The sequence below is a fragment of the Schistocerca nitens genome, chromosome 9 (assembly GCF_023898315.1).
Source record: "Schistocerca nitens isolate TAMUIC-IGC-003100 chromosome 9, iqSchNite1.1, whole genome shotgun sequence".
In the NCBI taxonomy this organism is placed as follows: Eukaryota; Metazoa; Arthropoda; class Insecta; order Orthoptera; family Acrididae; genus Schistocerca; species Schistocerca nitens.
In genome coordinates, this window is record NC_064622.1 from 204,229,612 (window position 1) to 204,243,083 (window position 13,472).

The following is a 13,472-nucleotide window of genomic DNA, read 5'->3' on the forward strand; positions in this document are numbered from 1 at the left end:
GGAAAGGCAAACCTACGTTTCTAGCATTTGTAGACTTAGAGAAAGCTTTTGACAACGTTAACTGGAATACTCTCTTTCAAATTCTGAAGGTGGCAGGGGTAAAATACAGGGAGCGAAAGGCTATTTACAATTTGTACAGAAACCAGATGGCAGTTATAAGAGTCGAGGGGCATGAAAGGGAAGCAGTGGTTGGGAAAGGAGTGAGACAGGGTTGTAGCCTCTCCCCAATGTTATTCAATCTGTATATTGAGCAAGCAGTAAAGGAAACAAAAGAAAAATTCCGAGTAGGTATTAAAATTCATGGAGAAAAAGTAAAAACTTTGAGGTTCGCCGATGACATTGTAATTCTGTCAGAGACATCAAAGGACTTGGAAGAGCAGTTGAACGGAATGGACAGTGTCTTCAAAGGAGAATATAAGATGAACATCAACAAAAGCAAAACGAGGATAATGGAATGTAGTCAAATTAAATCGGGTGATGCTGAGGGGATTAGATTAGGAAATGAGACACTTAAAGTAGTAAAGGAGTTTTGCTATTTAGGGAGTAAAATAACTGATGACGGTCGAAGTAGAGAGGATATAAAATGTAGACTGGCAATGGCAAGGAAATCGTTTCTGAAGAAGAGAAATTTGTTAACATCGAGTATAGATTTAAGTGTCAGGAAGTCGTTTCTGAAAGTATTTGTATGGAGTGTAGCCATGTATGGAAGTGAAACATGGACGATAACCAGTTTGGACAAGAAGAGAATAGAAGCTTTCGAAATGTGGTGCTACAGAAGAATGCTGAAGATAAGGTGGGTAGATCACATAACTAATGAGGAGGTATTGAATAGGATTGGGGAGAAGAGAAATTTGTGGCACAACTTGACTAGAAGAAGATATCGGTTGGTAGGACATGTTTTGAGGCATCAAGGGATCACAAATTTAGCATTGGAGGGCAGCGTGGAGGGTAAAAATCGTAGGGGGAGACCAAGAGATGTATACACTAAGCAGATTCAGAAGGATGTAGGTTGCAGTAGGTACTGGGAGATGAAGAAGCTTGCACAGGATAGAGTAGCATGGAGAGCTGCATCAAACCAGTCTCAGGACTGAAGACCACAACAACAACAACATGAATCGAATCTGAATTTCACAATTGGCGGCCTCCCCTTGTGAGTAATGAAATACAAAGGTACTTATGGTGGAACTATCTACACTAATGAAACATTGGCACACACACATGGTAAATGAGGAAAGAAGTAGTTCTAATGACTTGTAAGTTATATATTCAGTAAGGCGACATAGAGTCAATTCGAACGAAATTACAAGGGAAATCCTGCCTATGAATCATGGACCTTGCCGGATGAAAGCGAGGGGAAACTACATCCGTTATTTTTCTGGGGGCATGCAGCTCATTTGTATAGCTTAACAATGATGGTTTCGTCTTTGGTTAAATTGTGTCGTGCGCCCGCGTTGCCTGTTGGCTAGTATCACGAGCTCGAGCTGTTTACGAAATTGTTTACATCTATAAAAAAAGAACTAAAGAAGAATTTCTGCATTTGTAGTATGTTTACTTTTTACTAAATAACTAATGAGTTGTCTCTGTGTTACGGGATAGGTGATTGTATGTCTTGTTAACTGTGATCTTGTTAAAGATGCCTGAGTACCATGACTGAAATTTTTAATGAAGGTTTCTAGTACTATGGTAGTGGCAACCGCCTCCCTATGTTAGTTGCACTCCGTCTTCAGGCCACGAGTGGCCTACCGGGACCATCCGACCGCCGTGTCATCCTCAGGGTAGGATGCGGATAGGAGGGGCGTGGGGTCAGCACACTGCTCTCCTGGTCGTAATGACGGTATTCTTGACCGAAGCCGCTAATATTCGGTCGAGTAGCTCCTCAGTTGGCATCACGAGGCTGAGTGCATCCCGAAAAACGGCAACAGCGCATGGCGGTAGGATGGACACCCATCCAAGTGCCGGCCACGCCAAACAGCGCTTAACTTCGGTGGTCTCACGGGAACCGGTGTATCCACTGCGGCAAAGCCGTTGCCTATGTTAGTAGGGAAGGAGAAATTATTACTACTGGCGTCGCTCTGCCGCCGCCTGTATCAACATAAATTTGAAACATTTGTCAGTCATTTTGGCTACTTCGAAGGCAATGGCGTTTTGAAAATCGATGACATTTGTGACATAACCATTTGACCATATATTTGGCTGTTTGTAATGTAAATGTATTTTTATACATTTAATATTCTTTACTAAAAGGAGAGATTTTATACTGTTGCCCCTTTGAGGTGTTTGCCATCAGTTAGTTATTCAAATTTAGTCTTTTCAGTTAATGTTATTCTCGGATGTTTCCTCTTTAAAATAAATGCATTAGTATTTTTAGAAACGTTAATAAATGCATTATGGTTCAGTATCTTTCCACTCAACACCAGCTCCCTACTGCATTTCAAAAACATTCAGGAAGTAAAATAATCCCGTTTTCGGATCTTCGGATGGGGACCACTCAGAAGTATGTCGCCATCAAGAAAATCAAAAGATACAACCTACTGGACGGAGCGTGCAATGAATGCTAGGCCCCTTGATAGGATATGTAGGTTAGAGAATTTAGAAAAAGGGAATTGGTAGATAGAAGATATTGTGGCAATTAGTGGAGTGTGGTGACACCAAGAAATGACTTCTGAAACAGTTTGTAAAGGGTAATACAAAATCAGAAGAGGTAATGGGTCTAATAATGAGTGAGGATAAATCCACAAAAGCAAAATTCACAAAAGCAAAGTGGTAATGGAGTGTAGTCGAAATAAAACAGGTGATACTCACGGAAACGAGAAACTGAAAATAGTAGATGGGTTTTGCCATTGGGGCTGCAAAGTAGCTGATGATGGGCGAAGTAGAGACGATATAAAACGTAGGCTGGCAATGTCAAGAAAAGCGTTTCTGAAGGAGGGAAATTTGTTAACATAAAAGATAGACTTATAGATTTAAGTGTCAGGAAGTCATTCCTGAAAGTATTTACATGGAGTGTAGCCACGTACGAACGTGAAACATGGTCGATAAACAATTTAGACAAGATGAGGACAGAAGCTTTTGAAATTTGGTGCTACAGAAGAATACTGAAAATAAGAGGGAGTACTGAGTAGAACTGGTGAGCAAAGAAATTAGTGACACAACTTGAGAACAGGAAGGGACTGATGGATAGGACATATGCTGAGACATCAAGCGGTCACCATTTTAGTACTGCTGGAGGATATATATATATATATATATATATATATATATATATATATATATATATATATATATACTCTCACTTTGCAATAGAGAGTCTCTCACCTGGAAGGTGCCGTGTCTTTAATGGACAGTCACTCACCTTGCAGCATCCGCCGTGATGGTGCTGTTGGCGGCTGCGGTGATGGCCGTGGTGTTGAGGTGGCGCAGGAGGTCGGCGCTGCAGCCCGCGATGGACACCGGCTTGCTGGGGATGGTGATGAGTCCGGCGGCCATGACCGCCTGTGAGCCAAGCACCACCCAGCCCATGAAGATCCAGCCTGCTAGCCCTCCGAGGATCGCACCCTGTGCAGCGGTCGAAACAATCGAAAGATCAGCTGGAATTCTTTGGCGGACATCAGCTGTAATTTTCAATCCCAACGACAGTTGTGGTGCATACAGTTGCTTATTGTTTGTGGATTACTAAAGACAAGAGTGAAGAATATTTCGCTAATTCTATACCGCTCTCAGTATAGCGAAACTCCTGGAAAAGTCTTGTCGAGTAAAAAACACTGCTGCAGCTTAGTGGTTACTTTATACAAAAAGCAGGGTTTTGTAACTTTAGTTACATCATAAGGTGAAGTGCCCAATTAAAAAAAAAAACTGAAATTACAGGAAGAAGTGACAACCTTGGATAAAAAGAATATCTGATCATTGCCAAAAGTGGCTGAATGCAAGGAATAAAACATATGTCAATGGCCAGCTCTTACAGGTATTTCATGATATTGAAGTATAAATGATGATAAACTTTCCCCCATTTCCTAGAACTTCACTCCATTCCAAAAATAATGTCGCAGCCCGTGATAGATCAATGCAGAAGCGGGCCAATAGCCTAACCTATAAGAGAATATAAGTAAATTGCTAAAATACGGTACGGAGGTGAATTGGGGGGGGAGGGGGGGGGGAAGAAAACGGAAAGAAACGAAAAAACTACACGATGTACCAGTGGATTAGACGAGTAGAGTAGAGTGCAGCTGCGAGACTGACAACATACTGAAGCAGAAACATACGATGAGACACAAGACGTGTGGCGCAGGTGTGGAAGAGCTAAGGTGGACTCAAGAGCTCGGAAGAGTACTAGGAATTTGGTGTACACGAGATTACAATGTCAAATACTTGCAATATAAAATACCCACGCTCGAGGTAGTGCTGCACCGTAAAATCGGCCGAAAACGTGATAGCATCGGCTTCTTGGGACAACGACGGTATTCTGCTGGTGGACTATTTACCTCAAGGATCTACTATAAGCGGACGGTAGCATACTAAGCATCGGCTTCTTGGGACAAAGACGGTATTCTGCTGATGGACTATTTACCTCAAGTATCTACTACCGGGCTATTACAAATGATTGAAGCGATTTCATAAATTCACTGTAGCTCCATTCATTGACATATGGTCACGACACACTACAGATACGTAGAAAAACTCATAAAGTTTTGTTCGTCTGAAGCCGCACTTCAGGTTTCTGCCGCCAGAGCGCTCGAGAGCGCAGTGAGACAAAATGGCGACAGAAGCCGAGAAAGCGTATGTCGTGCTTGAAATGCACTCACATCAGTCAGTCATAACAGTGCAACGACACTTCAGGACGAAGTTCAACAAAGATCCACCAACTGCTAACTCCATTCGGCGATGGTACGCGCAGTTTAAAGCTTCTGGATGCCTCTGTAAGGGGAAATCAAAGGGTCGACCTGCAGTGAGCGAAGAAACGGTTGAATGCGTGCGGGCAAGTTTCACGCGTAGCCCGCGGAAATTGGCTCATGCCACAACTGGAGACCGACAGTGCCGACTTCATCTTTCAACAGGATGGTGCTCCACCGCACTTCCATCATGATGTTCGGCATTTCTTAAACAGGAGATTGGAAAACCGATGGATCGGTCGTGGTGGAGATCATGATCAGCAATTCATTTCATGGCCTCCACGCTCTCCCGACTTAACCCCATGCGATTTCTTTCTGTGGGGTTATGTGAAAGATTCAGTGTTTAAACCTCCTCTACCAAGAAACGTGCCAGAACTGCAAGCTCGCATCAACGATGCTTTCAAACTCATTGATGGGGACATGCTGCGCCGAGTGTGGGAGGAGCTTTATTATCGGCTTGATGTCTGCCGAATCACTAAAGGGGCACATATCGAACATTTGTGAATGCCTAAAAAAACTTTTTGAGTTTTTGTATGTGTGTGCAAAGCATTGTGAAAATATCTCAAATAATAAAGTTATTGTAGAGCTGTGAAATCGCTTCAATCAATTGTAATAACACTGTATAAGCGGACAGTAGCATACTAACCTGCGAGACCAATTGAAGGAAGAGATTAATAGTAAATGCCGAGAAAAGTTGACCAAAGAGATTCTTTTGATGCATGGTAACTCACCTGCGGGCCTGTCCAACGCTGTCGCTGTCAAACTGACAACCCTGGGCTTCCAATTAGTTAATCCTTCGTACTCGTCAGGCCCACGCCGTCGGACTGTTATCTGTTTTTCCGACTTGAAGAGGTCAGAGAGATTGCGGAGAGCTGGTTTCGCCACTGATCACATGACTTTTATTTACACATGCTAGAAAAGATGCGCTAACTATGTAGCTGGGAGAGAATAAATTGAGTAAATGGCTGATTTCTAAACTCTAGCTTTATTGTTTCTAGACAACACCCCGAAGCTTTCAGCATCTCCTCCTACATTCACAGCATTGAACAGAATATTCAAAATGCAATGACGAAAACGAACGTTGCAACAGCCTTCAGATTCTAAAGCACTGCGATGTGGTCGCTATCGCTGCTGGAACAGCTCAGCATACAGTCGTGGCGCCGCTCGCCCACTGCACGCACTGAACGCACACGCGAGTGGCATGTCGGCCAACACCTCATCACTAAACCTATTCATACTGCGGTGAACCACTGCTGACGTACAAAGAACACTGCCCGAGAAACAAAGGCGAGACGGAACCGAGCAGCACTGAATGCAAAGAGCGAAAAGTAAGGTGAGCGTTACTGTTGTCAGGGAGTGAACGGAATTCGTTTGTTTCCGAACAAGACACACAGCGAAGACTGCCGATATTTAAATGGTTTTTAAGGATATTTTCGATTTAACACACATAAAAATATGGAAGAGAGAAGTAAAATAATCGAAATTTATCAAGATATGGGTGACGACTCGGCCGTTTTAAAAAAAATACTCATTTAAAGCCCTTAAGAACCTCAGAAAAGCTTTCTGTAGAACTAGAGTCTAACGCGCATAGGATTATTTCCATAGATATCAATTATGAAACTTCGTAGCAAGAAATGTAAATTTCCCAGAACTGATTCCTTTAGCAATGAAACTAATAACAATATCCTAATTAAATTACTCAAGCGAATCAGGCAATGGTTCCAATTGCTAGATGTATATGAAAATTGAAAATACATCCTAATCTCCCTCTCCCCCTCTCTCTGTTCACTTGTAACTCACCATCTCTTCGTCTATCCCCTCTTCCTTTCCCCTCCCTCTGTCTATCACCTCCTCCGCCATCTCTCTCCATCTCCTCACCCCCCACCCCCACCCTCTCTGTCCACCTCTTCTTCCCTCCTCTCTTTGATCTTGAACCTTGTTTCCGATATTGCAGATTTGTAATACATAACACTGTTCTAATCAAAGAACGATCACTCTTGGACGCAACTTTCCTGCTTTGTGTGAAAATCGACTGCGAGGGAGATAATTGAAATACACATTATTACACCACGTGATCAAAAGTATTCAGGCACCACGCAGAGCATACGTCTTGCATATCAGGTGTATTGTGCTGCCACCTACTGCCAGATCATGTCAGCGACCTCAGTAGTCATTAGACATCGTGAGTAAGGCAGAATGAGGCGCTCCGCGCAAATCACGGACTTTGAACGTGGTCAGGTGATTGGGTGTCACTTGTGTCATAGGTCTGTACACGAGATTTCCACTCTCCTAAACATTCCTAGGTCCACTGTTTCCGAAGTGATAGTGAAGTGAAAACGTGAAGGGACACGTACACCACAAAAGAGTACAGGCCGAACTCGTCTGTTGACTGACAGAGACCGCCGAAGGTTGAAGACGGTCGTAATGTGTAATAGGCAGACATCTATTCAGACTATCACACAGAAATTCCGAACTGTATCAGGATCCACTGCGATATGACAGCTAGGCGGGAGGTGAGAAAATTCCCATTTCATGGCAGAGCGGCTGCTCATAAACCACACATCACCCCGGTAAATACCAAACGACGCCTCGCTTGGTGTAAAGAGCGTAAACATCGGACGATTGAACTGTGGGAAAACGTTGTGTAGAGTCACGAATCACGGTACACAATGTGGCCATCCGATTCTAGGGTGTGGGTATGGTGAATGCCAGGAGAACGTCATCTGCCAGCGTGTGTAGTGCCAACAGTAAAATTCGGAGGCGGTGGTGTTATGGTATGGTCGTGTTTTTCATGGAGGAGGCTTGCACCCCTTGTTGTTTTGCGTGGCACTACCACAGCACAGGTCTACACAAATTTTTAAGCACCTTCTTCCTTCCCACTGTTGAAGAGCAATTCTGGGATGGCGATTGCATCTTTCAACACGATAAGGAACTTATTCATAATGCTTGGCCTGTCGCAGAATGGTTACACGACAATAACATCCCTGTAATGGACTGGCCTGCGCAGAGTCCCGACCTGAATCCTATAGAACACATCTGGGATGTATTGGACGCCCACTTCGAGCCGGGCCTCACCGACCGACATCGATGCCTCTCCTCAGTGCAGTGCTCCGTGAAGAATGAGTTGACATTCCCCAATTAATCTTCCAGCACCCGATTGAACGTATCCAGAAAGAATTTGTCTGACTGTGAGAAAGAATACCGCATATTTTTATAGCAGAGCACAGCTCAGGATTTTCTTTCTCGGAGTCGATTTTAACAGAAAACACCCACATCATTGTTTACAAAATATGCAACCCACTACCGTCTGAATCTCTATCATATTATCGTGTAAGAAATTGAAGTAAACCGATCAAGATCGTTGCAGGAATTTTGGTAACAACGATTCCCTTTTGTGTATTAAACATATTAAAAAATATATAGATTGTTACCTTCCGAATGTTCAGTATCGTGTAGAAATTTGAAGTAAATTGATCAACAGCATTTCAAGATTTTTAGCAACATCGTTTACGCTTCATATATTACATACACTTTTAAATATTAAAATATATATAGCCCGTGTCTGTCTGAATGTTCATTAGAGTATTGTGTAAAAATTTACGGTCAGTCAGTGAAACACTTTTCCACATTTTTGGTAACAGTGTTTCGCTTTAATACACTGACTACTACTAAAGAACACAGGCACTGCAATATCGTATTTATCCGCCAACATTGGGCAGGAGACTTCCCTGTACGGGAATATACCGGGTAGTTATAATTAAACTTCCCCAATTTAACGCGTTACAACACTGAGACTCATCACCGTACGAGTACCAGACTTGGTAGCATTAATGTGCAGAGTAGGGATGCATGATTTCCATGCGCCAAAGCGCCACCGTCTAGCTCCAACTACGCCCACCAAGTGCCGTGATCCGTCATCGTGATTCATAGTCTCACACACCTGACCAGTCGTAGTGCACGTGTTGACGTGTTAACATGAGCTTGGATAAAAGGAGCAGGGTGCTATTGGTGAAGCTTTATTATCAAAACAACAGTAATGCTGTAGCTAAACTTCGACAATATCGCCGGCTGGAAGGATTACGGATGGGCCCTCTTTCTCCACCTGCAGTACGGAGCATGATGAAGTTCGAATCAACTTCAGAAATGGGCGTCGCTCCGAGAAGAGGGCTACGACCGTTTGCACCAAAGGTGATTAATGAACTCGCTGCTACTATGGCAGACAACGCAGCGCGCAATTCCCGATCGTCATGCAGTACGCGTGCTGTGAACATCCCGTGGAGGGTAATACGGAACGCCGTGCTGGATCCCAACGGCCTCGTATCACTAGCAGTCGAGGTGACAGGCATCTTATCCGCATGACTGTAACGGATCGTGCAGCCACGTCTCGATCCCTGAGTCAACAAATGTAGACGTTTGCAAGACAACAACCATCTGCACGAACAGTTCGACGACGTTTGCAGGAGAATGGACTATCAGACCATGGCTGCGGTTACCCTTGACGGTGCATCACAGACTGGAGCGCCTGCGATGGTGTACTGACCGACGAACCTGGGTGCACGTATGGCAAAACGCCTTTTCTCGGGTGAATCCAGGTTCCGTTTACAGCATCATGGTGGTCGCATCCGTGTTTGGCGACACCGCGGTCAACGCACGTTGGAAGCGTGTATTCGTCATCGCCATACTGGCGTATCACCAAGCGTGATGGTATGGGGTGCCATTGGTTACACGTCTCGGTCACCTCTTGTTCGCACTGACGGCACCTTGAACAGTGGACCTTAAATTTCAGATGTGTAACGACCCGTGGCTCTACCCTTCATTCCATCCCTGCGAAAACCTACATGTTGTTGTTGTTGTGGTCTTCAGTTCTGAGACTGGTTTGATGCAGCTCTCCATGCTACTCTATCCTGTGCAAGCTTCTTCACCTCCCAGTACCTACTGCAGCCTACATCCTTCTGAATCTGCTTAGTGTATTCATCTCTTGGTCTCCCTCTACGATTTTTACCCTCCAACACTAAATGGGTGATCCCTTGTTGCCTCAGAGTATGCCCTACCAACCGATCCGTTCTTCTAGTCAAGTTTTGCCACAAACACCTCTTCTCCTCAATTCTATTCAATACCACCTCATTAGTTATGTGATCTACCCATCTAATCTTCAGCATTCTTCTGTAGCACCACATTTCGAAAGCTGCTATTCTTTTCTTGTTTAAACTATTTATCGTCCACATTTCACATCCATACATGGCTAAAATCCATACAAATACTTTCAGAAACGAATTCTTAACACTTAAATCAATACTCGATGTTAACAAATTTCTCTTCTTCAGAAACGCTTTCCTTGCCATTGCCAGTCTACATTTTATATCCACTCTACTTCGACCATCAACAGTTATTTTGCTCCCCAAATAGCAAAACTTCTTTACTACTTTAAGTGTCTCATTTCCTAATCTAATTCCCTCAGCATCACCCGACTTAATTCGATTACATTCCATTATCCTTGTTTTGCTTTTGTTGATGTTCATCTTATACCCTCCTTTCAAGACACTGTCCATTCCGTTCAACTGCTCTTCCAAGTCCTTTGCTGTTTCTGACAGAATTACAATGTCATCGGCGAAACTTAATGTTTTTATTTCTTCTCTATGGATTTTAATACCTACTCCGAACTTTTCTTTTGTTTCCATTATTGCTTGCTCAATATACAGATTGAATAGCATCGGGGAGAGGCTACAACCCTGTCTCGGTCCCTTCCCGACCCCTGCTTCCATTTCATGTCCCTCGACTCTTATAACTGCCATCTGCTTTCTGTACAGATTGTAAATAGCCTTCGAATCTCTGTATTTTACCCCTGCCACCTTTAGAATTTGAAAGAGAGTATTCCAGTCAACATTGTCAAAAGCTTTCTCTAAGTCTGCAAATGCTAGAAACGTAAGTTTGCCTTTCCTTAATCTTTCTTCTAAGATAAGACGTAAGGTCAGTATTGCCTCACGTGATCCAACATTACTACAGACTCCAAACTGATCTTCCCCGAGGTCAGCTTCTACCAGTTTTTCCATTCGTCTGTAAAGTTTTCGCGTTAGTATTTTGCAGCTGTGACTTATTAAACTGATTGTTCGGTAATTTTCACATCTGTCAACACCTGCTTTCTTTGGGATTGGAAATATTATATTCATCTTGAGTCTGAGGGAATTTCCCCTGTCTCATACATCTTGCTCACCAGATGGTAGAATTTTGTCAGGACTGGCTCCCCCAAGGCTGTCAGTAGTTCTAATGGAATGTTATCTACTCCCGGGGCCTTGTTTTGACTCAGGTCTTTCAGTGCTCTGTCAAACTCTTCACGCAGTATCGTATCTCCCATTTCATCTTCATCTACATCCTCTTCCATTTCCATAATATTGTCCTCAAGAACATCGCCCCTGTATAGACCTGCTCAGAGCCATTTTACCTACTTGATCCTCTGCTGCCTTCACTATTTCATTCCTCAAAGCTACTGTATTTCTTCCCCCCATTCCTGTCAATTGTTCCCTTATGCTCTCCCTGAAACTCTGTACAACCTCTGGTTCTTTCAGTTTATCCAGGTCTCATCTCCTTAAATTCCCACTTTATGCAGTTTCTTCAGGTTTAATCTACAGTTCATAACCAATAAATTGTGGTCAGAGTCCACATCTGCCCCTGGAAATATCTTACAATTTAAAACCTGGTTCCTAAATCCCTGTCTTACCAATATATAATCTATCTGAAACCTGTCAGTATCTCCAGGCTTCTTCCAAGTATACAACCTTCTTTTATGATTCTTGAATCAAGTGTTGGCTATGATTAAGTTATGTTCTGTGCAAAATTCAACCAGGCGGCTTCCTCTTCCATTTCTTAACCCCATTCCATATTCACCTACTACGTTTCCTTCTCTTCCTTTTCCTACTGTCGAATTCCAGTCACCCATGACTATTAAATTTTCGTCTCCCTTCACTACCTGAATAATTTCTTTTACCTCATCATACATTTCATCAATTTCTTCAGCATCTAAAGAGCTAGTTGGCATATAAACTTTTACTGCTGTCGTAGGCGTGGGCTTCGTGTCTATCTTGGCCACAATAATGCGTTCACTATGCTGTTTGTAGTAGCTTAGCCGCACTCCTATTTTTTATTCATTATTAAACCTACTCCTAATCTTTTCTGTACCTGAATTTCTTCGTTAATGGTTGTTGTATATTTTCGGGGCGGACGTCCCTTGATGCTTGTTCAGGTTCGTCGTCGATTCGTTAACTCAATTTTTTTTTATTACAGAGGGCAGCTAACCCCCTGACCGAACATGCTGAGCTACCGTGTATCCCTAGAGCACATTTATGTTACCAGAAATATACTGATGAACAAAATTATTTTGACCACCTATCTAACAGCGCGTGTGTCCACTTTTGGCATTGAAAAAATGGAAATGATCGTAAATCCGTTGCAGCATCCCTGAATATGGAAGTATATAGGAATATAAAAAAAGCGAGGAAGGGTTATCTGTTTAGCAAGAGTAATAGGAGGCAGATTTCTGACTACCTTACAGATCAAAATGAAAATTTCTGTTCCGACATTGACAATGTTGAGTGTTTATGGAAAGAGTTCAAGGCAATCGTAAAATGCGTTTTAGACAGGTACGTGAGGAGTAAAACGCACCGTGGTTCAACAAACCACTGCGAAAGCAAAGAGAGCTTCACTGCATATTTAAACGCAGCCAAAACCTCTCGGACAAACCGAAGCTAAACGATGTTAAAGTTAGCGTAAGGAGGGCTATGCGTGAAGCGTTCAGTGAGTTGGAAAGTAAAATTCTATGTACAGACATGACAGAAAATCCTAGGAAGTTCTGGTCTTACGTTAAAAACAGCAAGTGGATCGAAACAGTATATCCAGACACTCTGGGATGATAATGGCATTGAAACAGAGGATGACACTCGTAAAGCTGAAATGCTAAACACCTTTTTCCAAAGTTGTTTCACAGAGGAAGACCGCACTGCAGTTCCCTCTCTAAATCCTCGCACAAACGAAAAAATGGCTGACATTGAAATAAGTGTCCAAGGAATAGAAAAGCAACCGAAAGCACTCACCAGAGGAAATTCCACTGGACCTGACGGGATACCAATTCGATTCTACACAGAATACGCGAAAGAACTTGCCCCCCTTCTAAGAGCCGTGTACCGCAAGTCTTTAGAGGAACGGAAGGTTCCAAATGATTGGAAAAGAGGGCAAGTAGTCCCAGTTTTCAAGAAGGGTCGTCGAGCAGATGCGCAAAACAATAGACCTATATCTCTGACATCGATCTGTTGTAGAATTTTAGAACATGTTTTTAGCTCGCGTATCATGTCATTTCTGGAAACCCAGAATCTACTCTGTAGGAATCAACATGGATTCGGAAACAGCGATCGTGTGAGACCCAACTCGCTTTAGTTGTTCATGAGATCCTTCCTTGACTACCGGAAGGCGTTGGATTCAATTCCCCACTGTCGCCTGATAAAGTAAGAGCCTACGGAATATCAGACCAGCTGTGTGGCTGGATTGAAGAGATTTTAGCAAACAGAACACAGCATGTTGTTCTCAATGGAGAGACGT

General features: G+C 43.1%; 1 protein-coding gene across 1 annotated transcript in view; it reads right to left on the minus strand.

Moving 5' to 3' along the window:
- The window catches only part of LOC126204098 (sodium-coupled monocarboxylate transporter 1-like), a 125,283-nt gene that overhangs the window by 33,908 nt on the left and 77,903 nt on the right, over positions 1 to 13,472 (minus strand). The window contains 1 exon segment of the mRNA XM_049938515.1: positions 3,353 to 3,595. Coding sequence (XP_049794472.1) covers positions 3,353 to 3,595 — 243 coding nt within the window.